The sequence below is a fragment of the Myotis myotis genome, unplaced genomic scaffold, assembly GCF_014108235.1.
Source record: "Myotis myotis isolate mMyoMyo1 unplaced genomic scaffold, mMyoMyo1.p scaffold_m19_p_1, whole genome shotgun sequence".
Lineage (NCBI taxonomy): Eukaryota > Metazoa > Chordata > Mammalia > Chiroptera > Vespertilionidae > Myotis > Myotis myotis.
In genome coordinates, this window is record NW_023416313.1 from 191,529,015 (window position 1) to 191,552,893 (window position 23,879).

The 23,879-nt window shown below is 39.6% G+C and overlaps 1 protein-coding gene across 1 annotated transcript in view; it reads left to right on the top strand.

Annotated features, from left to right (window-relative positions):
- Positions 1-13,626, top strand: part of LOC118678866 (potassium channel subfamily K member 16-like) — a 31,010-nt gene extending 17,384 nt beyond the window's left edge. Inside the window, exons 4-6 of the mRNA XM_036355018.1 lie at positions 1,034-1,200; positions 9,733-9,901; positions 13,418-13,626. Coding sequence (XP_036210911.1) covers positions 1,034-1,200; positions 9,733-9,901; positions 13,418-13,626 — 545 coding nt within the window. The remainder of the gene's footprint in view (positions 1-1,033; positions 1,201-9,732; positions 9,902-13,417) is intronic.
- The last annotated feature ends 10,253 nt before the right edge of the window (positions 13,627-23,879 follow it).

A 23,879-nucleotide genomic window follows, 5' to 3' on the forward strand; every position in this document is an offset into this window, starting at 1 on the left:
TTGGGGGCAACCAGGCCAGTGGGGGGGGGGGCATTTGGGGGTGACCAGGCCAGCAGAGGGGGGCAGTAAAAGGCGACCAGGCCAGCAGGGGAGAGGCAGTTGGGGGTGATTAGGCTGGCAGGGAGGGGCAGTTAAGGGTGACCAGGCCAGCAGGGAGGGGTCAGTTGGGAGTGACTCACTGGCGGGGGGGAGGCAGTAAGGGGTGACCAGGCTGGTGGGGGAAGGGGCAGTTAAGAGCAACCAGGTTGGCAGGGAGGGGGTAGTTGGGGGCAACTTGGCTGGCAACAGGGGCAGTTAGGAGTGACCAGGCCAGCATGGGGGGCAGTTAGGGGCAACCAGGCAGGCAGGCAGATGAGCAATTAGGAGCCAGCGGTCCAGGATTGTGAGAGGGATGTCTGATTCCTGGGGATCGGGCCTAAACCGGCAGTCAGACATCCCCTGAGGGGTCCCAGATTGGAGAAGATGCAGGCTAGGCTGAGGGGACACACTCCCCCCCAAATGCATGAATTTCATGCACTGGGCCTCTAGTTTTTAAATAACTGTCCATAATCTCACTGCTCCACAAGCAATAGAAAGTTCTTTGCCATAGAAAGTTTTTCATATAATGACAGTATGTAGTTTTAGACTGCTGTCTCCAAGCAATGTCATTAGTATCTTTCTATGTCATATAGACGTATTATAATTCTAATCACACTATTTAATTATATCAATATATTATAATGTACATAATCAGCCTCTATTATTGAACATTTATGTTGATTCAGTTTTTGGAAAGCAATAGCTTGAAAAACTTTTCTTAATTTTAGCCCACATTTCTTAATTATTTGCTTAGGATAAGTTCTAGCTAAGTCATTGTGGTTTTTTGTTTGTTTTTGTTAAAAATGTGCAGTACATACTGCAGGTGAGCAGTGTGCACTGGGGCTCTTAGAATACCAATGACTAAAAATTTGCTCTCAAAGCCCAATGATAAATGTGCATATTATACCAGTTTCCATTTGTGGGGCATTGAATTTATCTTTTTTTCTCTTATCAGGTTATGGGACAGTTTTTCCTAGGACTACTGGTGGACAACTGTTCTGTATTGTCTTTGCTGCAATTGGAATCCCTCTAACTATCATAGTCTTAAATTGTATTAGTAAATTTATTTTTCTGCCATTTGAAAAACTTGGAAACTACCTTCAACATAAGGGTGTAAATGAGGTAAGGCCTCTCTCTCTCTCTCTCTCTCTCTCTCTCTCTCTCTCTCTCTTTCTTTCTCTCTCTTTACACACACACATACACACCTGGTAGAGAAGTTTTGTTTCTTTAAACATATATATGGATTCACAACCTTAGATTAACTAAGCACATGACATGTATAAATTCTTTTTTTTTTTTTCTGCCTGCTTGATATGTCCATTTCTGATAGAGTGATGATAAAGTTGCCAACTCTAAGAGTGGATTCACCTATTTCTTCTTGCAGTTGCATCATTTTTTTCCTCAAGTATTTTGTTTTTGTTTTTTTTTAATTTTTTATTGCTTACAATATTACAAAGGGTATTACATATGTGTCCCTTTTTTTCCCCCGCCCTTGACAATCCCCTGGCCTCCCCTACCCCCCAGTGTCTTATGTCCATTGGTTATGCTTATATGCATGCATACAAATCCTTTGGTTGATCTCTTACCCCCCTCCCTCCTGCCCCCCATCCCTCCCCGGCCTTCCCACTGCAGTTTAACAATCTGTTTGAGGCAGCTCTGCCTCTGTATCTATTATTGTTCAAAAGTTTATAATGGTCTCTATTATCCATGAATGAGTGAGATCATGTGGTATTTCTCCTTCATTGACTGGCTTATTTCACTTAGCATAATGCTCTCCAGTTCCATCCATGCCATTGCAAATGGTAAGAGTTCCTTCCTTTTTAGAGCAGCATAGTATTCCATCATGTAGATGTACCACAGTTTTCTAATCCATTCATCTACTGATGGGCACTTAGGCTGTTTCCAGATTCTAGCTATGGTGAATTGTGCTGCTATGAGCATAGGGGTGCATATACCCTTTCAGATTGGTGTTTCTGGTTTCTTGGGATATATTCCTAGAAGTGGGATCACAGGGTCAAATGGGAGTTCCATTTTTAGTTTTTTGAGGAAACTCCATACTGTCTTCCATAGTGGCTGCACCAGTCTGCATTCCCACCAGCAGTGCACGAGTGTTCCTTTTTCTCCACATCCTCTCCAGCACTTGTCTTTTGTTGATTTGTTGATGATAGCCAGTCTGACAGGTGTGAGATGGTACCTCATTGTTGTTTTGATTTGCATCTCTCAGATGATTAGTGACTTTGAGCATGTTTTCATATGTCTGTTGGCTTTCTGAATGTCCTCTTTTGAAAGGTGTCTATTTAAGTCCTTTGCCCATTTTTTGATTGGATTGTTTATTTTCCTTTTGTTAAGTTGTATGAGTTCCCTATAAATTTTGGAGATTAGGCCCTTATCAGATATGACATTGGCAAATATGTTTTCCCACGCAGTGGGTTTTCTCGTTGTTTTGTTGATGGTTTCTTTTGCTGTACAGAAGCTTTTTATTTTGATGTAGTCCCATTTGTTCATTTTCTCTTTAGTTTCAAGTGCCCTAGGAGCTGTATCAGTGAAGAAATTGCTTTGGCATATGTCTGAGATTTTGTTGCCTTTGGATTCTTCTAGAATTTTTATGGTTTCCTGTCGTATATTTAAGTCCTTTTTCCATTTTGAGTTTATTTTTGTGTATGGTGTAAGTTGGTGATCTAGTTTCATTTTCTTGCATATATCTGTCCAATTTTCCCAACATATTTATTGAAGAGACTATCTTGGCTCCATTGTATGTTCTTGCCTCCTTTGTCAAATATTAATTGAGCATATTGGTTCAGGCCGATTTCTGGGCTCTCTATTCTATTCCATTGATCTATATGTCTGTTCTTGTGCCAGTACCAGGCAGTTTTGAGAACAGTGGCTTTGTAATACAGCTTGATATCTGGTATTGAGATCCCACCTACTTTATTCTTCTTTCTCAGGATTGCTGCAGCTATTCGGGGTCTTTTTTTTATTCCAGATGAATTTTTGGAGAGTTCGTTCTAGATCTCTGAAGTATGCCATTGGTATTTTAATGGGAAGTGCGTTGAATTTATAGATTGCTTTGGGTAGTATGGACATTTTAATGATGTTGATTCTACCAATCCATGAACACGGTATGTTCTTCCATCTGTTTATGTCTTCCTCCATATCTTTTTTCAACGTCCTGTAGTTTTCTGAGTAGAGGTCTTTTACCTCTTTAGTTAAGTTTATTCCTAGGTAGCTTAATTTTTTTGGTGCGATGGTGAATGGGATTGTTTTTATAATCTCTCTTTCTGAAAGCTCACTATTGGTGTATAGAAATGCCTCAGATTTCCTGGGGTTAATTTTGCTACATTGCCAAATTCATTTATTAAGTCTAGTAGCTTTTTGATGGAGTCTCTAGGGTTTTGTATGTATAATATCATGTCACCTGCAAATAAAGACAGTTTTACTTCCTCTTTTCCAATTTGGATGCCTTTTATTTCTCCTTCTTGCCTAATTGCGATGGCTAATACTTCCAGGACTATGTTGAACAGGAGTGGTGAGAGTGGGCATCCCTGTCTTGTTCCTGTTCTTAGGGGAAATGGTGTTAGTTTTTGTCCATTGAGTATGATGTTGGCTGTGGGCCTGTCATATATGGCTTTTATTATGTTGAGGTATGATCCTTCTACTCCCACCTTGCTGAGAGCTTTTATCAAAAATGGGTGTTGAATTTTGTCAAATGCTTTTTCTGCATCAATTGATATGACCATGTGGTTTTTTTCTTTCAATTTGTTTATGTGATGTATCACGTTTATTGATTTGCGGATATTGTACCATCCTTTCATCCCTCGGATAAATCCTACTTGGTCATGGTGTATGATCTTTCTGATGTACTGCTGGATCCGATTTGCTAAGATTTTGTTGAGGATTTTGGCATCTATGTTCATGAGGGATATTGGCCTGTAATTCTCTTTCATTGTGTTGTCTTTATCTGGTTTTGGTATTAGGGTGATGCTGGCTTTGTAGAATGAGCTTGGAAGTGTTCCTTCCTCTTGAATTTTTTTTTTAATATATTTTATTGATTTTTTACAGAGAGGAAGGGAGAGAGATAGTCAGAAACATTGATGAGAGTGAAACATTGATCAGCCGCCTCCTGCACATCCCCCACTGGGGATGTGCCCGCAACCCAGGTACATGCCCTTGACCGGAATCGAACCTGGGGCCTTTCAGTCTGCAGGCCAACGCTCTACCCACTGAGCTAATCCGGTTTTGGCCCTCTTGAATTTTTTGTAGTAGTCTGAGGAGGATAGGTTTTAGTTCTTCCTTGAATGTTTGGTAAAACTCCCCTGTGAAGCCGTCTGGTCCTGGGCTTTTGTTTGCTGGAAGCTTTTTGATGACTGCTTCAATTTCTTCCATAGTTATTGGCCTGTTGAGATTTTTAGATTCTTCCTGATTGAGTTTTGGAATGTTGTATTTTTCCAGGAATATGTCCATTTCCTCCAGGTTGTCTAGTTTGTTGGAGTAGAGTTGTCCATAGTATTTTTTAACAATCATTTGTATTTCTGAGGGGTCTGTTGTTATTTCGCCTCTATCATTTCTGATTTTGTTTATTTGGGTCCTCTCTTTTTGCTTCTTGGTGAGTCTGGCTAGAGGTTTGTCAATTTTGTTTATCCTTTCAATGAACCAGCTCTTGGTTTCATTGATTTTCTGTATTGTTTTTTTTGGTCTCTATGTCATTTATTTCTGCTCTAATCTTTATTATCTCCTTCCTTCTGCTCACTCTGGGCTTTTCTTGTTGCTCTCTTTCTAATTCTTTGAGTTGTAGAGTTAGATGATTTACCACCATTTTTTCTTGGTTTTTGAGATAGGCCTGTAGAGCTATAAACTTCCCTCTCAGGACTGCTTTCATTGTGTCCCATAGGTTTTGGATTGTTGTGTTTTCATTGTCATTAGTTTCCAGGATGTTTTTGATTTCTTCTTTGATCTCATTGTTAACCCAATCAATATTTAATAACATGCTATTCAGCTTCCAAGTGTTTGAGTATTTGGGGTTGTTTTTAATGTAGTTTATTTCTAATATTATGCCATCATGATCTGAGAAGATGCTTTTTATGATTTCAATCTTCTTGAATTTGGGGAGATTTTGCTTGTGACCCAATATGTGGTCTATTTTTGAATATGTCCCATGAGCATCAGAGTGGAATGTATATTCCGTGGCTTTGGGGTGAAGTGTTCTGAAGATGTTTATTAAGTCCATCTGATCTAGTGAGTCATTTAGGATTGCTGTTTCTTTGCTGATTGTTTTTCTAGAGGACTTATCCAGTGCTGTCAGTGGTGTATTAAAGTCCCCTACTATGATTGTATTGTTGTTGATCTCTCCTTTGATATCTTCCAGGAGTTTTTTTATGAACTTGGGTGCTCCTGCATTGGGTGCATATATGTTTACCAGAGTTATATCTTCTTGTTGTATTGATCCCTTTAGTATTATGAAGTGGCCTTCCTTATCTCTTGTTATGGCCTTCACTTTGAGGTCTATTTTGTCTGATATAAGTATTGCTACCCCAGCTTTCTTTTCCTTTCCATTTGCCTGAAAGATATTTTTCCATCCCTTCACTTTCAATCTGTGTGAGTCCCTTCTAATGAGGTGGGTCTCTTGTAGACAGCAGATGTATGGGTCATGTTTTTTTATCCATTCAGCCACTCGATGTCTTTTGGTTGGAGCATTTAGTCCGTTTACGTTTAAAGTTATTATTAAAAGGTACTTGTTTGTAGCCATTTCTTTTTTTGTGTGGCTTTTTTCTTTCTGAGCTTTTTATATCTTCTTTTTACACCAGTCCCTTTAGCATTTCTTGCATTGCTGGCTTGGTGGTGATAAACTCCCTTAGCCTTTTTTTTTGTCTGTGAAGCTTCTTATTTCCCCTTCAATTTTGAGTGATAGCCTTGCTGGATAGAGTATTCTTGGATTCAGTCCTTTGCTTTGCATCACTTTGTAAATTTCCATCCATTCTTTTCTGGCCTGATGTGTTTCTGTTGAGAAATCATTTGATAATCTGATGGGGGATCCTTTGTAGGTAACTCTCTGTTTCTCTCTTGCAGCCTTTAAGATTCTGTCTTTGTCTTGTACATTTGCCATCGTTATTATGACATGTCTTGGTGTGGGTCTTTTGGGGTTCATCTTGCCTGGGACTCTCTGTACTTGTGTAACTTTTTTCTTCCCCATATCTGGGAAGTTTTCTGACATTATTTCTTCAAATAGATTTTCTAATCCTTGCTAATCTTCTTGTCCTTCTTGCAGCCCTATTATGCGTATGTTACTTCATTTCATGTTGTCCCGAAGCTCCCTTAGGCTCTCCTCCTGCTTTTTAATTCTTTTCTCCAGTTGCTGTTCAGATTGAGCTTGTTTCTCTGCCTTATCTTCTAATTCACTAATTCGGTCCTCTGCTTCTTCTAGTCTGCTGTTGAAACTTTCCATGGTGTTTTTGATTGTAGCTATATCACTTTTCATTTCTTCCTGATTCTTGCATAGGTTGTTGATTTTCTCATCCATCCGGTGAATGAATTGTACAACCATTATTCTGAATTCTTTTTCTGTCATGTTGCATGCTTCAACTTCATTAATGTCCTTTCTTGGTGACTCCTCATTGTCTTTCCCCTGGGTGTTGTTTTGTCTCTTCATTCTGATTATCTCCCGATGGTTCAAACGTCGAGTTGCGTGGGCCTGGGCCGTGTACAGTGGGCGCCTCCCACCACTCTAGTGTCACTGAAGAGCTCTGACACTAAGATGTGTGGTTGTTGTGAGTTGGTGGGAACCAGGCTCACTCAGAGTCAGTGTTGTCAGCGCTCAATGTGGCCTCGTTCGCGCCCTTAGAATCAGGTACCCTGCCTGCACCGTGCTGAAACAGAGACCCCCCTGAAGCGTGTTGAAAACCAGAGCCCCCTAGCGTGAGCCAGGAGTCAGAGTTCCCCAGAATCCAGTATCAGAGTCTCTATTGCTTCGCGCAACCTTGCCTTGAGAATCAGGGTTCCTGTGTGCCCTTGCACCAGGAATTGGAGTCACTGGCTCTTAGTATGAATGCACAGGAAATCAGGATCTCAGGCGCAGGTGAAAACAAACACAGTCAAGTCACTGGTGCTTGGTGCTGCCACCTGCCCAGAGAATCGGGGTCCCTGGGCCTGTGATGCGTGGGACCAATTCCTGGTGTTCGCACGATTGCTCCCAGCCCAGGGCTCAGAAGCTGGCAGTGCATGTAGGATCAGTTCCAAGGTACTTGCGCACTTCCAGGCTAAAGTTCCTGGAGCGCTGAGGCCCCGGCAAGGGGTGGGTCTATCAGTTAGTTACTCTGGTGCTGCCCGAAAGCCTGTGGGAAGGGGGGATGGGCTCTGTTACTCACGGATCTGCTGCGGGGATTTCTGAACTTTTGGTGTCCGCAGGTCTGTAGCTGTGGTCACAGGTCTCTGTCCCCAGTGGCTGCAGGGTCCTGCGTCTGAGATCAGACTGGGCGGTGCTGAGGCCAGGATCGTAGTCTCAAGCAGCTCTGTTTCCCAAGATGGCATGGTCGCCGTGCCTGTGCTGGCCGCCCAGGAGTGTCCGCGCAGGGAGCGGGACTCCGCTGCCTAAGACTGCCTGGTTTAGCAGCCCCTTAGAAGACCTGCAGAATCTAACTGTCCCTAGCTCTTACACACACACCACACGCGTCCACACACTCCTCTATCACTTCCTTGCGCTCTCACACTCTCTCCCTCCCTACCTTCCTGCTGGTCACCATTTTTGCGACATGTATAAATTCTTACTGAACTCATGTTGAATGCAATTTGTAGAAGTAGAATGAGCAAGTCATTCTGTGTTATAAAACAGATGTGAGAAAATCCAGTGTTCAAGAGACCATCTATTTCCTCTTAGGTAATTAACCTCTAATCACTGAACTTACAATAAGATGAGTAGTGGTGAATTGTGTATGAATTAAGTGATCTCAGAAGTCATTTAGTCAACTCCTTCCTTTTACAGAACAGGAAAACATTTCATAAAGGCTAGGTGGCTTGTTCAAGATCACCTAGGGCAGTGATCGGCAAGCTCATTAGTCAACAGAGCCAAGTATCAACAGTACAACGATTGAAATTTCTTTTGAGAGCCAAATTTTTTAAACTTAAACTATATAGGTAGGTACATTGTTATTAACTTAATTAGGGTACTCCTAAGGCTTAGGAAGAGCCACACTCAAGGGTCCAAAGAGCCGCATGTGGCTCACGAGCCGCAGTTTGCCAACCATGGAAGAACCAGCAGCAGTGCCGGCACTAACCCCAGAGATGTTTGGATGAAGGCTTTGACTACATACATATCATGTTAAATCATGTGTGGTCAACTCAATAATTAACACAGGTTTTACCCTTTTTAAAATAATTACAATGCAATTATTTATTAAAATAGTTACAATGCAATTATTTATTAAAATAATTGAGAATTTATTATTAAATCAAGTTGTTGACATTCTTTAAGGTATTTTGTTTTCTATAAAGGAATATAGAGAGGTTGTCCCCTTCAGAGAGCCCAAGGAAGCAGGCGAGATTCCCCTTAATCATTGATGTGATCAAGTCCTTACTCTTGGTCAGAGCACTTCACAATGGAAGCAGCACTTTCTTTGTTCTTTCTTTGTGTCCTTTTTGGAGGTCTATGGTTACTGTAGGATTTGCTTTGTTAATAGATTGGCATTGCCACAAAAAAAAAAAAACCAGTACACCTTGGGGCCTAATGTGATCACTATAACAAATTAATATCAAAACAAATCTCCTATGCAACTGTATTTTAAAAACCTAGCACTGTTATTTGTGGTACTTAGAACGTTATAGTTATATTGAAATTATATTTAAATTTAAGTAAATGATATGTACATATATAAATGATAAACAAATTTTCTAAATGTTTATTTACTTATCAGAGCTTAGTGAAGGCATAAAATATGGGATTTTATTTCTTTTGTTTGCCTTGTATCTCATATAGTACTGGCCAGCAATAAGGGCAAAATATACTGAAGGAATGATAACTGATGACTATAATAAAGGACTAGAGACTTGATTCATATGATAAAAATAAATTGATAAAAATTTTAAGATTTGTGTCTTGATTTTGTTTGAAAATATAAGTGTATTTGTTCTGTGGGACTCTCTAAACAATAAATAATATATTTATTGATGCCAAATAGTACCCTGATCTTTCAGCTGACAGTTGTCTAATTTACCTTATTATGCAAACAAGTAGGAAGGTGTAGTGCTCTGTCCAGATTGGATGTCCTGTCCAGATAGGCTGTGGGGATGTGGGCAGAGCCCAGAGAAGTGAGGAGCTGTACCCTGATATCTAGGCAAGGACAATCTTAGAAGGAAGTGGGGGTGTTAAAGTGTACATGAAAATTAACCTTAAATCAAAGTCTAGATACAGAGAATCGTAAAGAAAGAACAGAAGAGAAGAAAAGAGATGGAAAAACAAAGGAGGCTATAGAGGAGGTAGAGCAATAGGGCCTGGACATATTCCTAGGGGCAAGATTATTCAAAGGAAGAATCCCTCAGGCTCTAAGCCTTTTAGCAATGAAGGAGTAGATAAGAACACTAAACTAAGAGAGCAAACAATAGTTTTTGAATGCTGCTGGTTTATGATATAACTGCTAACACTGTATCTCTTTTTCTAATATATTTTAGAGCTATGTTACTCTTTGGAAGATGGCACTTTTTATTATAACTGGAACTCTTTTGTTTCTGGCATTACCACCATTTGTTTTTACGTCATTAGAGAATTGGACTTATATTGAAGGAGTTTATTATTCATTCACCACCATAAGCACTATTGGTTTAGGAGACTATGCAATAGGTGAGTCTTAATAATCTTGAAATAAGACTCACTATCATAGCAACAGATTGAAACAGAAATTTAAAAAAAAAAGGCTCAACTAAAAATGTTAACAGATTTCTTTGAATGGTAGATAAAGGTCAAGCCTTTCAAAATAAATCTCCAGTGTATGAATAAACCTGCCCATTCTCCTTCCTCTCTCTTCACACACAATTATCACTATCAGAATACGATACAAAATAATTCCTTTTATTTTTATTTTTTTAATATATTTTATTGAGTTTTTACAGAGAGGAAAAGAGAGGGATAGAGAGTTAGAAACATTGATGAGAGAGAAGCATCAATCAGCTGCCTCCTGCACACCACCCACTGGGGATGTGCCTGCAACCAAGGTACATGCCCTAGACAGGAATTGAACCTGGGACCCCTCAGTCTGTAGGCCAATGCTCTATCCATTGAGCCAAACCATTTAATTACTTTTAAACTAAGTATTTCTGTTAATCACACATGTAATAAAAACACTAGGCTTAAGAGATTAATCCTAGATCATGTACCTTACATAGCTTTTCCAAACTTTATTTCAAATTTCTCCCTAAAATAAAGATGAGAAAAAGGAAAGGAGTAGAGCCATACAGACATTAAGTGTGTCCATAAATATCTGTGACTCACAATTAAAATAGCTCATCAATTATTTGGGGTATAGAATTCTAAATTGGTAGTTATTTTCTTGAGATATTTTAAAGCTGCCATTCCATTGTCTGTGGCTTTCATCATTTCTGATGGTAAGTCAGCTATGTCTTATTGTTGGTCCTTTGAAATAAGGAGCCTTTCCCTTCCTCATCCCTCACTTTTAATCTTTTACTTTTGTCTTCGGCTTTCATCAGTTTAACTATAATTTATTTTGGTGTAGTTTGCATTGTATTGATTCTACTTGGGGATGACAGAGATTATTGAATAGAGGAATTGAAATCTTTTATCTGTTTTGAAAAATTTCAACTACCATGTATTTGAATGCTGATGATTCCTTATTCTCTCTTCTACTTCTGGGACTCCACATGAATGTGAGACCTCCTCACTGCATTTCATGTGTTCTAATAAGCTTCCTGTATTGTCCATATTCCTCTATGAGTTCAGTTAGGACATCTTCTATTTACCAACTTTTAGTTTACTAATTCTATCTTCTGCTATATGTAATGTGCTTTTAAATTTATATAGTGAGTTCTTAATATAATGTTTTTGTTAGTTATAAAGTATCCATTAATCACTCCCTTTTGGTAGGTTCCTGTTCTTTGGTGAAATCCTCCACCTTTTCATCCAGTTTTCCATATTATTTTATATTTTTGAAAAACCACAATAATACCCTGGCTGGTGTGGCTCAGTTGATTGGGCATCATCCCATGAAGCAAAAGGTTGCTGGTTCAATTCCCAGTCAAAGGCACATGCCCGAGGTGGGGGCTGGATCTCCAGTGGAGGGCATGCAGGAGGCAGTCAATCTCACATCATTGTTTCTCTCTCCTTTTCCCTTCCTCTCTCTCTAAAAATCAATAAATTATTCTTTTTAAAAAAACATAATTATAAAACAATTTTCTTACTTCAAATTCTGTATTTTCATTTCTAGCATTCTCATTTCCTTGCCATTAGTTTCCATCTTTCTGCTGAAATTTCCCCCTAAATTTTTCTACGTTACCTACTGTTTCTACTCTATCCTTTATCACGTTGGTCATGGTTATTTTAAATCTTCCTGATAATTCTAATATGTTGTCCATCTTGAAGACTACTAACTGTATTTTCTTTTGATAATGTGTCACATGTTTTTCTTCTTTTTCTAAGTTTTCATTTTATGCCAGCCTGTGTGTAAAAGCGCCATGGAGACTGCAGGAATAATGTGCCCCTTCAGAAAAAGACGCAGTCCTTCTCAATCACTAGTATGAGATGGCGGTGTGGGGGTGAGGCAAAACTAGTGAATCTTCAGATGATCTGGTTCTGGGCTTTGTTGCAGCTTTACTTAGATTCAGTTCATCACTGGGTTGGGTATTTTGAGGCTGATTCAAAACAAACTCTTCGGCTAGTTATGCTCTACCTATAGCTATTTGGGTTTCTGGGGTGTTCTCTTTGCTCTTCGGGCCCCAGTTTCCCCCCTTTGTCAACTGCTGCCTTTATTCTGTGAAAGCCTGATGTGCTTCAGGCATATTCCCTTAGTTCTCCTCTAGGCCTCAGTAGACAATCTTTCTTGCCCATAGTGGGTATCATTCTATAGAAAAGAAAGCAGCCATGAACATCTTCTCTCCTAGGGAGGGATTGTCATATTCTAAAATTTAGTTTATTTCGGGTTCTTTTTCATGTCCTCAGCTCTCAGAATTTAAAAAAAAATAAAACTATAATATTGTAGCTTATCTCATTTTTATCGTTTTGTTAGTGTGGGATGACAATATCCTGTGTCTTTCTACATATTAAATCAGAAGTTCCTTACATTTCTTTTTAATTAGTAAAATATATACTCAGATGATGGCAATAGATTGGACTCCAATCTTAGGTATATTTTTCTTTTATTAGTGTGTGTGTGTGTGTGTGCGCACATGCACACGTGTGCACGTGTGTGTGTTTTGGGAGTCAGTGTTTTGAAGAAGCTGGATCAGAGACAGTTAACCAAATATTATTTGAAACTGAAAGTGAGTGTAGCCTTTCAATTATATTTATTCTCTGATCATTATGCTCCATAAATCTTTTCTGGTTAACTTATAAAATTATAAAGAAATATTGAGTAATTTAATGTCTGATAATTTAAACTATTTCTTGTTCTTTATGCTCTAATAAGCACAGTCAAATTGTATTTTTGTGATAAAGCACTATGTGTTATTTGTTTCTGGTCACTTCTCTTTGACTTCACAGTTCATGCTCTCTCAGCTCCCCCTCCTCATACATATAAATGGCTCATCATAAAAAATAAATGACACCACATGAACAGATTATAAAAGTTGTAGTATTTGTGGTATTAAGATGGTTGAATTATAAGTGATTTTTTTCCTTCTTTAAGTGTTATCCCAAGAGTTTTAATGATAAAAGCAATGAATTTAATGATAAAAGCAATGAATTTATAGAAATATAAGTAAGTGGCCCAGTGAAATGTACTGTTGTTGTTGTTTTTTCAACAAGATCTGAATTCCATTTTAAATAATTTTGTGTTATGTGTTTATCTTTTTCTTATCTTGTTTTAATAGTTTCCCGGCAGTAGCAATGACAAATAAATTACCTCATAGCAAAATATTATACTCATTGCAGTATTTAAAAGGATGATTTTCAAAGGGGAAAAGAATTTTTCAACCTCCAGATGTGCTCTAAGAAAAGAATCATAATATTTGCAATTTGAATTCTATTTTTTTTCCGTGAAAGCAGTGACATTTTGTAGATATACTTTATTTTCTAATTTGTGTATTGGATTAAAGGAGGCATTTTTCTAGGTAGAAATAAGTGGCAAGAAATGTTATGGGGGAAAGTCACCATCTGATGAATTTCATGTTATTTGCTTCCTGTCTTTAGCTTCAAATCCGATGAAAGAGAATGAGAGCGTCACCTACTCAATCTTATTATTAATTTGGAATGGCCATGGTCTGGTCTGGCTTGCTATTGTATTTAATTTGATAACCAAATTCTTTCACGTAATGGAATTGAAGCTGACTGAGGACTCATCTGAAGTAGAACTTGAAAGAGAAGAAAAGAAGACAGATGCTGAAAATCAATTTATTTAGTAGGTTTCCTCCATGCAGGCTGCAGAGGTTGCCACAGAGCCCTTCCGACTGGGGTCAGACCAGGAAGGAGGGCCAAGCAAACAACCTCCTATTTCTCCATAAACTCCTCATGTGAGTCGCCTTTCCACGTCAAAATTTAGCTTCGATTGTCATTAAGGAAAATAGTTTTAAAATATAATGCATATCTCCCCCTTTCCTTGTCCACTTTCCCCACATCAGGCTTACTCCTTGTTGGGTCCACACTGGCATTTGTGTAAATAGAAGCTTATTCTGAAAACTGTGTTCCCATGTTTTTCTACCATGTATTTCAATAAAGATAGAAATATGCATATACAAAACAAAGGAGCTATTTTCATTGGGTCCTGTTTCTTGTACACATTATTTCTAATTTATCAATCAAGGTTTCTCTAAATATGCATTCTTTTTCTCCCAGTTAAATAAGCGAAGCCATTCTAATTTTCATTCAAGTCCAGGGCTCTTTCCTGTGTATTTGCAAAGCGGTTCATGGCGAGCATGCCCGAAGATCACCCACACTGCTCCCCCCTTTCTCTGTGGCTGCGACGCACAGCAGAGGGTCTTGTCCAGATGCCGTCCTCCTGAGAGCAATAATCTGGGTCCGTGAACGTGAAACGCTGCAACCTGAGGGCCCCGGCCAGACTTACCCTAGGTCACCCCGCAGCCCTGGAGGACGCGTCTAGTTCAGTTACAGGGACGAAGCAGGAAGAACCAGGATTAGTCCTTTGGACAGGAAATGCTTCTCAAAGACTTCAAGGGATTAACTCCAGAAGGGCGGCCCAGAGAGGAAAGGAAGGCTTTTTAACCACGACTGACACAGGCCTCCAGCAGTTTGGTCAGAACATTTGGCCGAAGAGAAGTTACTTTGTACTTTCAAGGGGTAAATGGGACTTACAGGTTATACGCTGCAGACGAAAATAGCTAAGAGAACATGCTTCAACTTAAAATCTTTGTTCAGGTAAATGTAATATAAGTCATATAAAGTGTATAATAAAATTAAGAATAAATAAACATATGACACTTTTTTTTCTTGTTGTTAATCCTCACCAGAGGATATTTTTCCATTGGTTTATTTTTAGAGAGTGGAAGGGAGGGAGGGAGGGAGGGGAGGAAGGAGGGGAGAAGGGTAAGAGAGAGAAAGAGAGAGAGAGAGAGAGAGAGAGAGAGAGAGAGAGAGAGAGAGAGAGAAACATCGATGTGAGAGAGACACATCGATTGGTTTCCTCCTGCATGTACCCCAACGGGGCCAGAGATGAAACCTGCAACCCAGGTATTTGCCCTTGACTGGGAATGGAACCTGCAAGGTTTTGGTATGTGGGCACTCTAACCACTGAGCAACACCAGCCAGGGCAAACATGTTATACTATTTATATTACAATCAGAGTGATTATGAAAAGGCGAAAGATTTATGCGATCTGAAGAGAAACCAGAGTATCAGCGTGATTATGAGTGAGTGTAGACTTTTTGTATAAAATGAACAAATAGAAATGGTCCAATTAGTTTCCTTTTCAATATGCTTAAAATAAGCAAGTGGATCTATTTCACGTTTTTGATCAAAAATTTTATTTGGGATATGTATGGCTAGGGTAAATCATTAAGAGGTCTTATTTGGAACCTTGTTTTGGATAGTTTACTGGTTGCTTTTTATCCCAGAGTTGCTATAACCTGCTGTGATGCAATGTTTCAAGAGAAAATGCAATTATAACAAGGGTTCAGAATTAAATTTTTAATTCATTACAAAAGAATAAGTATGTAGGATAGGAGCCATAAAAGAATACAAACCAGAAGAGAAATAGAAAGGATAAAGGTCATAAGAGGTCAAGGCTATGTTAGTAAGCAATAATAATAATAATAAAAGCCCAAGTACCAATGTTGAGACTTAGCCTTACCCACCCTTCCCCACCTCACCACCACCCACACCACAGCCACTTCCTAGAGTGTGCCCATTACCAAGGCTTCACAAACGCACTGTTTCATCGTTTGCTCAAGGCAGGTTTCATTGCAAGGGCAGGGCCCGTGACGAGGGTGGGGCCTCTAGGCCAGCGGTTCTCAACCTGTGGGTTCCGACCCTCTTGGGGGTCGAACGACCCTTTCACAGGGGTTGCCTAAGACCATCGGAAAACACATATATAATTACTATTGTGTTTGTGATTAACCACTATGCTTTAATTATGTTCAATTTGTAATAATGAAAATACATCCTGCATATCAGATATTTACATTATGATTCATAACAGTAGCAAAATTACAGTTATGAAGTAGCAACGAAAATCATTTTATGGTTGGGGGTCACCACAACATGAGGAACTGTATTAAAGGGTCATGGCATTAGGAAGGTTGAGAACCACTGCTCTCGGCATATTATAAACCTTCAGACAGAAAGTGTACCTCCAGACACTGTCCTAGCCACCTTTCCTTTCCGGCCCCAGCAGGTATAGAAAACCAATGCCCAGTTCCTTCTCAAGCAGGGTAGACATAAGGGCTGTGCTTGCTATTTTAGTTTTTTAAATTCTGTTACTTCATTTTATTAAACAATTTCCAATTAACTTGATCATGTGTAAATCAGGGTTTTCCTTTTCCCATGCCTGGTGAAACCCTAGCTGATTAGTTCCCAAAGCCAACACTTAGACTAGCACCATTTTTCTACCAACAGCTACTTATATGTAGACATAACATCTAAAAACAAAGAAGTGTCTCTAGAGGACTGGCCTTAAGAAGAAACACTTATAAAATGGTTGCTAATGTTGCTGTCAAGTGTCTTTCCCTTGGCGCCCCACCCCCCCTTTTAATGTAGAAAGGAATAGTGCCCTGCAAACTCACCCACCTTCGAATTATGGATTTGACACTGTTTGTTGGTCATCCTCTCAAAGTCAATAAAAATAAATACATATTTTTAAATGGGAGTCTTGGTAGGTTTTTTGTTTTGTTTGCTCTACTTCATGGAATATTTTCTTGGCTTTATCTTCTAGCCTATTAATTTTTTGTTTGGAGATAATAGTTTTTTTAAATATGTTTTTTTATCGATTTCAGAGAGAGGAAGGGAGAGTTATAGATAGAAACATCAATGAGAGAGAAATATCGATCGACTGCCTTCTGCACGCCCCCTACTGGGGATCAAGCCTACAACCTGGGCATGTGCCCTGACCAGGAATCGAACTGTTGACCTCCTGGTTCATGTGTTGTTGCTCAACCACTGAGCTACACCAGCCAGGCTGGAGATAATAGTTTTTATGTCCAAGGGCTATTTAAAAAATGTGCTGATTATTTGTTTTTCCTGTCATCCAGTTCTTGTTTTTAAGACAAAATGTTTTCATGAAGATTCTCGGGAGACTAATTGGGTTCTCCCTTTTTCCGTGAACCATCTGTATTTCCTTCAGACCCATTTGCTTCTGATTGTTTAGTTTGGTCTCTCATTTTAGAACAGGGGTGGGCAAACTTTTTGACTCGAGGGCCACAATGGGTTCTTAAACTGGACCGGAGGGCCGGAACAAAAGCATGGATGGAGTGTTTGTGTGAACTAATATAAATTCAAAGTAAACATCATTACATAAAAGGGTACGGTCTTTTTTTTTTTTTTAGTTTTATTCATTTCAAACGGGCCGGATTCGGCCCGTGGGCCGTAGTTTGCCCACGGCTGTTTTAGAGACTAGTCTCAGTAATGCTGTGGCCTTAAGATGTTCATTAATATCTGAGAATGCACGTGGACAAAGCTGTAATGATTTAGATGACCGGAAGGGGATCATTGCCAGGCTGTAGAAGTCCTTACTTCTGGGGCACTGAATGTCTTCATAGAAGCATCCTCAGACAAACGGGGAAATACAGAATTAAAAAGGCAGATGCAGATTTCACAAAAGATACATGAAAGAATTAAAAACCTCTACATCATTTTGAAAAGTTATCTTCTAGCAAATGCCATCTGCTACAACTCAGCATCTATTTTTGAGAAAACATTTTACAAGCTAAGCTAGAAAGAGATGGAAAAATCCCTTTTCTTGACAGAGGGCATCTTTCAGAAATAACCAGAGATATACCAGAAAAAAAATTAAGTTATCTTTAATGACAACTTAAACATTATTTTGAAGGCATTTGATGCAATAAAGATAAAGGAGTAATAAATTCTAGAAAGGATGTCAAACATTATGGTTTCCCTAGAATATTTAAGAAAACAACTAAGAAACTATATCAACCAAGAATAACTAGAAAATTAAATCAAATGGGAGTCAACCATAAGAGTGCTGTGCTGGGATAAAAATAAACATTCAAAACCGAATACATTCCTTACATACTAAAAATTATTTTACAATATGATGGCAGACATAAATGTTCATCTCCTGTCTTTTTCAATACTCTATTCAGGTAAAACATACTGATAAAGGAAAGGGGGGAGACCATGAGCAGACAAGAGATTTCAACAGATTTCTGGAAGAAAATGTCCAGGCAATAACATAGGAGAAAATCTAAGTGACCTTGGGCTTGGGGATGAATTTTTACATACACAACACCAGAAGCACAACCCATGAAAGAAAATATTTGATAAGTTGGACTGTCATTAAATCTAAAACTTTTGCTCTGGCAAAGACAATGTTAAGAGAATGAAAAGACAAGCCACATTCTGGGAAAAAAATATTTGCAAAACACACATTCAATAAAGAATTAGATGTAAAATATATATTTTAAAAAAAACCCTCTTAAAATCAACATTTAAAAAAAGGCAAAAGATCTGAACACACACTTCATCAAAGAAGATATACAGATGGCTAATAAGTATGGGAAAAGATGCTCAAAATTAAATGTCATCAGAGAATTACAAGTTAAAACAATCTATAATAATAAAAGTGTAATATGTTAATTAGACCGGACATCCTTCCGGACGTCCTTCCTTCTGTACGAAGCCGTGACAGGCGAGGACCCAGGCAGAGGCCCGCAGCCACAGCGGCAGCGGGGGCGCTAAGCCCCTTGCATGAATTTCGTGCATCGGGCCTCTAATAATTAAATAAAATAACACACCTATTAGGGTGGCTTAAATTCAAAACACTGACATCATCAAATGCTGGTGAGGATGTGGAGCAACAAAAGAAACCTCACTCATTGATAGTGGGAAAGCAAAGTGATACAGTCACTTTGGAAGACAGTCTGGCAGTTTCTTTCAAAGGTAAACACAGTCCTACCATACAGTCCAGCATTAGTGCTATTTGGCATTTACCCAAATGAGTTAAAAATGTATGTTTCACCCAAAAACCTGCACACGAATGTTATCAGCTTTTTCATAACTGCCAAAATAGATGAATGGATAAAGTAACTATATATCCACACATGGAATGTTATTCAGCAATAAAATTAAATGAGCTATCAAGCCATGAAAAAAAAAATAGAGGGAAAACTTAAATGCATATTAGTAAGTGAAAGAAGCCAGTATGAAACAATTACACGTATTGTATGATTCCAAATATATGACATTTTGGGAAAGGCAAAACTATAGAAACAGAAAAGATCAGTGATAAGGAGGGTTCAGGGGAAGGAGAGGAGGGGTGAGTGGTTAGAGCACAGGGCATTTTTAGAGGGTGAAACTTTTCTATGATGCAATGATGGTGGATACATTATATTATACATTGTCAAAACTCATAAAACTGTACAACCCGAAGAGTGAATCTTAATGTAAACTCTGGACTCTGGTTAATAATAATGTATCAATAATTAATCAATTGTAACAAATGTACCATGATAATGCAAGATGTTAATAGGAGAGGCAGCTGCTTTGGGGAGGATGGAAGGAGGAGGTCTATGGGATAGCTCTGTATTTTCTGCTCCATTTTTCTGCAAACCTAAAACTGCTCTTTAGGTGTCCCTCGATAGATGATTGGATAAAGATGTGGTACATATATATAATGGAATACTTCTCAGTTATAAGAAAAGAGGAAATACTGCCACTTGCAACAACGTGGATGGATCTTGAGAATAAGCTAAGTGAAATGAGACAGAAAAAGTTAAGAACCATTCATATGTGGGATGTAGAACTGAAAGCAGCAAATGATCAAGTAAGACAAATAAACAAAAACTCATAGACACAGACAACAGTATGTTGGCTACCAGAGGGAAAGAGGAGGTGTGGGGTTGTAAAGGGTAAAAGGGTCAAATACATGTTGGCAGAAGGAGATTTGACTTCAGGTGGTAACACACAATGCAATATACAGATGGTGTGTCATAGAATTGTGCACTTGAGACCTGTATGATTTTGTTGATCAATGTCACCCCAATAATTTAATTTTTTAAAAGTCTATTAATTTAAAAAGGAACCACTGAATTGGTATTTCTGAGATAAATATGGCATTTTTTTAAAAACTAGGATTTTTAGAGAAAAACAGAAAATTACGTGAAATCTGATCCCAATATTTTTGCCAGGGTCCAAAGAAACCTTGCATTTTGTCTGCCATAAAAAATCACTGTGGCCCTAGCTGGTTTGGCTCAGTAGATAGAGTGTTGGCCTGCGAACGGAAGAGTCCCAGGTTCAATTCCAGTCAAGGGCACATCCCTGGGTTGCGGGCTCGATCCCCAGTAGTGGGTGGACAGGAGGCAGCCAATCAAAGATTCTCTCTCATCATTGATGTTTCCATCACTTTCTCTCCCTCTCCCTTCCTCTCTCTGAAATCAATAAAAAAAGTATTTTTAAAAAACTCACTGTGCTTACCCGGCTGGTGGATCTCGGTGGTTAAGCATCAACCTATGAACCAGAAGATCACGGTTCAATTCCAGTCAAGGGCACATGCCTGGGTTGTGGGCTCGATCCTCAGTAGAGCCAAAGATTCTCTCTCATTACTGATTCTCTCTCTCTCTCCCTATCTCTCTGAAATTAATAAAAACCATTTTTTTAAATCACTGTGCTCTATGTATATTTCATGCTGACATTTTTTTTTCTGGCCCTACTTTTTGTACTATTATGAAATAAGGTTTATTGTCTATGAACGTCAACTATAATTTGTTCCCAAGGAGAAATCCATTAGCATAAGAGTGTTACGGGGCTCGTTTATTGGTTGGTTAGTTGATGTTTTAGAGTGGGCTTTATTTTAAAACAGGTTCATCCTCCTAGACCTTTCCAGGCACCAGAGATATCTGCTGAACATCAACCGTTAGACTCTGCACCCGAAGCCTTCCCCCAAACCGCCACGGTCTCTCGCTTAGAGCGATACAGAAGCGCCCTAACTGCTCTCGGCCCTTTCCACACTTTCGGTCTATTCTTAGCAGGGCAACCAGAGAGGTTCTATCTATAATAATAAAAGCGTAATATGCTAATTAGACTGGACAACCTTCTGGGCGACCACACTATGACACCCACTGGCACCAGGCCAGCCAAGGCCAGTGCAATGTGATTGGTCAGGGGCCTGGCCATCACCCCATGGTTGACCTGCAGAGGGGAGCCCAGGCTACTGGCTGGTGGAGCAATCATCTGGGGGGGCTCCATGATCGCCCAAAGAGGGAGGCCCAGGCCACCAACCCGGTGGGCTGCAGCGGGTGCGTGGGGCCTCCCTCTGCGAGGGAAGCCCAGATCCCTGGTGCCTGCCAGCGGCTGGAGGAAAGCTCAGGTCCTGGGTGCCAGAGAGAAGCTGGTTCTGGCAGCCAGGGGAAGGAAGGCGTGCTCTTGCACGAATTTCATGCATCAGGCCTCTAGTTAAAACGTAAGTCAGATCACATCACGATTCTACCAGAATCCTCAGGAGTCCCATCCCACTCTGTTCCCACCATACTAACTTCTTGCTGCCCCTGGCGCCTTTCTGGTGGCTCTGCCTGGGGTGTTCTTCCTCCAGACACACTGCTGGCCAGCTCCCTCACTCCCTTCAAGTTCTTGCTTATGTGTCACTTCTTTGGTGGCCCATATTGATCCCTATATTTTAAATGTTTCTCTTCTCTTTTTTCGTATATGTAGAAATTATTTTCTAATAGGCGATTTTAATTTGTTTTATTTATTGTACTTATTGTCTTTCTTTCCTAAACTGCAAACCCAGTTAGGGAAGAGATTTTGTTTGCTCTGTTCACAGCTGAATGCCCAACATGTAAAACTTGCTTGAAGCATAGTAGGTGCCCAATAAATATTGGTTGAATTAATAAAATGGGTAGCAGTGCCTTCGAAGAGCAAGCTTCTTCTTGGGGTTTCTGTAGCAAAAGCCGTAATAAACCTGGGCCACTGTATAGAGTGACTGTACATGGTTTTCATAGATATGGAACAATTGTTTTATCCAATTTACCTTTCTAGCGAAAATGGTCCGCAATGTGTACTGCACAGCTGTAGGATGCAGAAAATGTTAGATGTGGCCACTGATCCTCCTGAATAATTTCTTAAGGCCCACTAGGCTACATATCACAATCATGTAAATAACAATGTGTTTCCCAAGAGAATGTGGTAGATATAAGCCTCCTTCCATATTTTTATTTGTGGCTAACGGTGTTCAACTTTTCTGTATTGGTATTTCCAGATTCATATACTTGTTGCATATTTTTAATTACCGGTTTTATGGTGCAATGTCTTCTGAAGTCAAAGAAGCGAGTCTGTTTATTACCTTTCTAAAATCAAAGAGTGGTTATTGCACATTTGCAATGCTATTTATTGCATAAGAAATAGTAACTGCTTCCATCAATTGAGTTCATACTGACACCTGGAGGCTCAGTTTGGTACTACATCAGGTCTATTACACATTTCATTAGAGCACTTAGTGCCTTCAATCAAATTAAGAAAATATTAAAAATATCAAAAAGTAGTAAAAATTTGTTTTGAGTGATTTTGCATCTTTTACATAAGACTCTGTTTCTTGGGAAATTGAGTGTATAACTCTGGGGAAAGAATAACAGCAACTGTCGCTAACATTTCTTGAGTAGAGCCAGACGTCAGGCAACATACAAGTGCTTTACTTGCAGTAATTTTTCTTTTTTCCCCTTAATCTTCACCCGAGGATATTTTTTTCCATTGCTTTCCGAGAGAGAGAGAGAGAGAGAGAGAGAGAGAGAGAGAGAGATGACAGATATACATGGATTGGTTGCCTCCCCCACGCGCCCTGACGGGGTCGGAGAGCGAACCCACAACCTAGATACAGGTACGTGCCTTTGACTAGGAATCGAACCCATGATCCTTCCGTGTGCAGGCCGACGCTCTAACCACTGAGCCACCAGCCAGGGCGCAGTAACTCATTCTACTCATCAGACCCCCCTATAAAGCAGGGACGGTTATCACCCCCATTTCTCAGTTGAGATGCAGGCTCAGAGTGGCTGGTAATTTTTCAAGGTCACCTCACTAGTCATGGCAGAGCAAAACTTGAACCCACCACACTGGCGTGCTTTCAGAACGTCGCTGGTACTGTTGTCGTTTTTGCAGCAAGGATCATGTCCTGGGATCAAGAGAAACTGAAGAATAAAGTGCTCTGGGTCATTCCCACGGGAGCTGAGTTACATAACTTCCTGAGTCATAAACGATCAAAACATGCCATCAAAATTTATGTCTAAGAAGGAGAATTGGTGGGAGGAGGCAGGAAGGTCTCAAAAGCAGTGTCATCATTTGCAAACGTAAGTTTGAGGCTTATTGGCTTCTTGGGTAAAGTGAGTCAGGCCCAGCCCTGTCCTAATGGGGAGCTGAGATACCAATGGTTTGAGGCCACAGTTGTGCAGGGCCTCAGATGTGGACCTCCAAATAGGACATACTGGACACACTGATGGATGATGACTTTCATCTTGCAGTTTTGTGTGTCTCATTAAACGAATTTCCAACCCCGTCATGTATTATGAATGCATCACTGTTGTCAATATTGTAATTATTTTCTAAATAGCAGATGTTGCACTATTTTCTGCATTAACGGTATTCCTTTATGAAGGGTAGACATGCTATACTTCAAGAAGTCTAACTCTATTTTGTCACTAACTTTTCTTTAACCTAATATCTTCCCGAGATAGAAGGAACCCATATCTTCATGGCCCTTTTCAACGCTCTAGGTCCCAAGCCCACAATTACACTTAAAATATTTGGCCAAGAAAGTGCTCATCTTTCTTTAAGGACCCTCTTCCCAAACTCAGCCTTTCCTTCTGGTAGTTTCTCTAAGGTATCAGCAAGCCTTTCCCAATAAGTCAAAATACCTCAAAAGCTAAAGGCAGGGTTGAAAAAATATGTAAGAAGTTAGAAGAAGGTACTTTGCTTTTGGAAGGTGGCTGGTTAAGTAATGAACTCTAATCAGAGCATTTTGGCCAGTGTGGTTCTTATACTT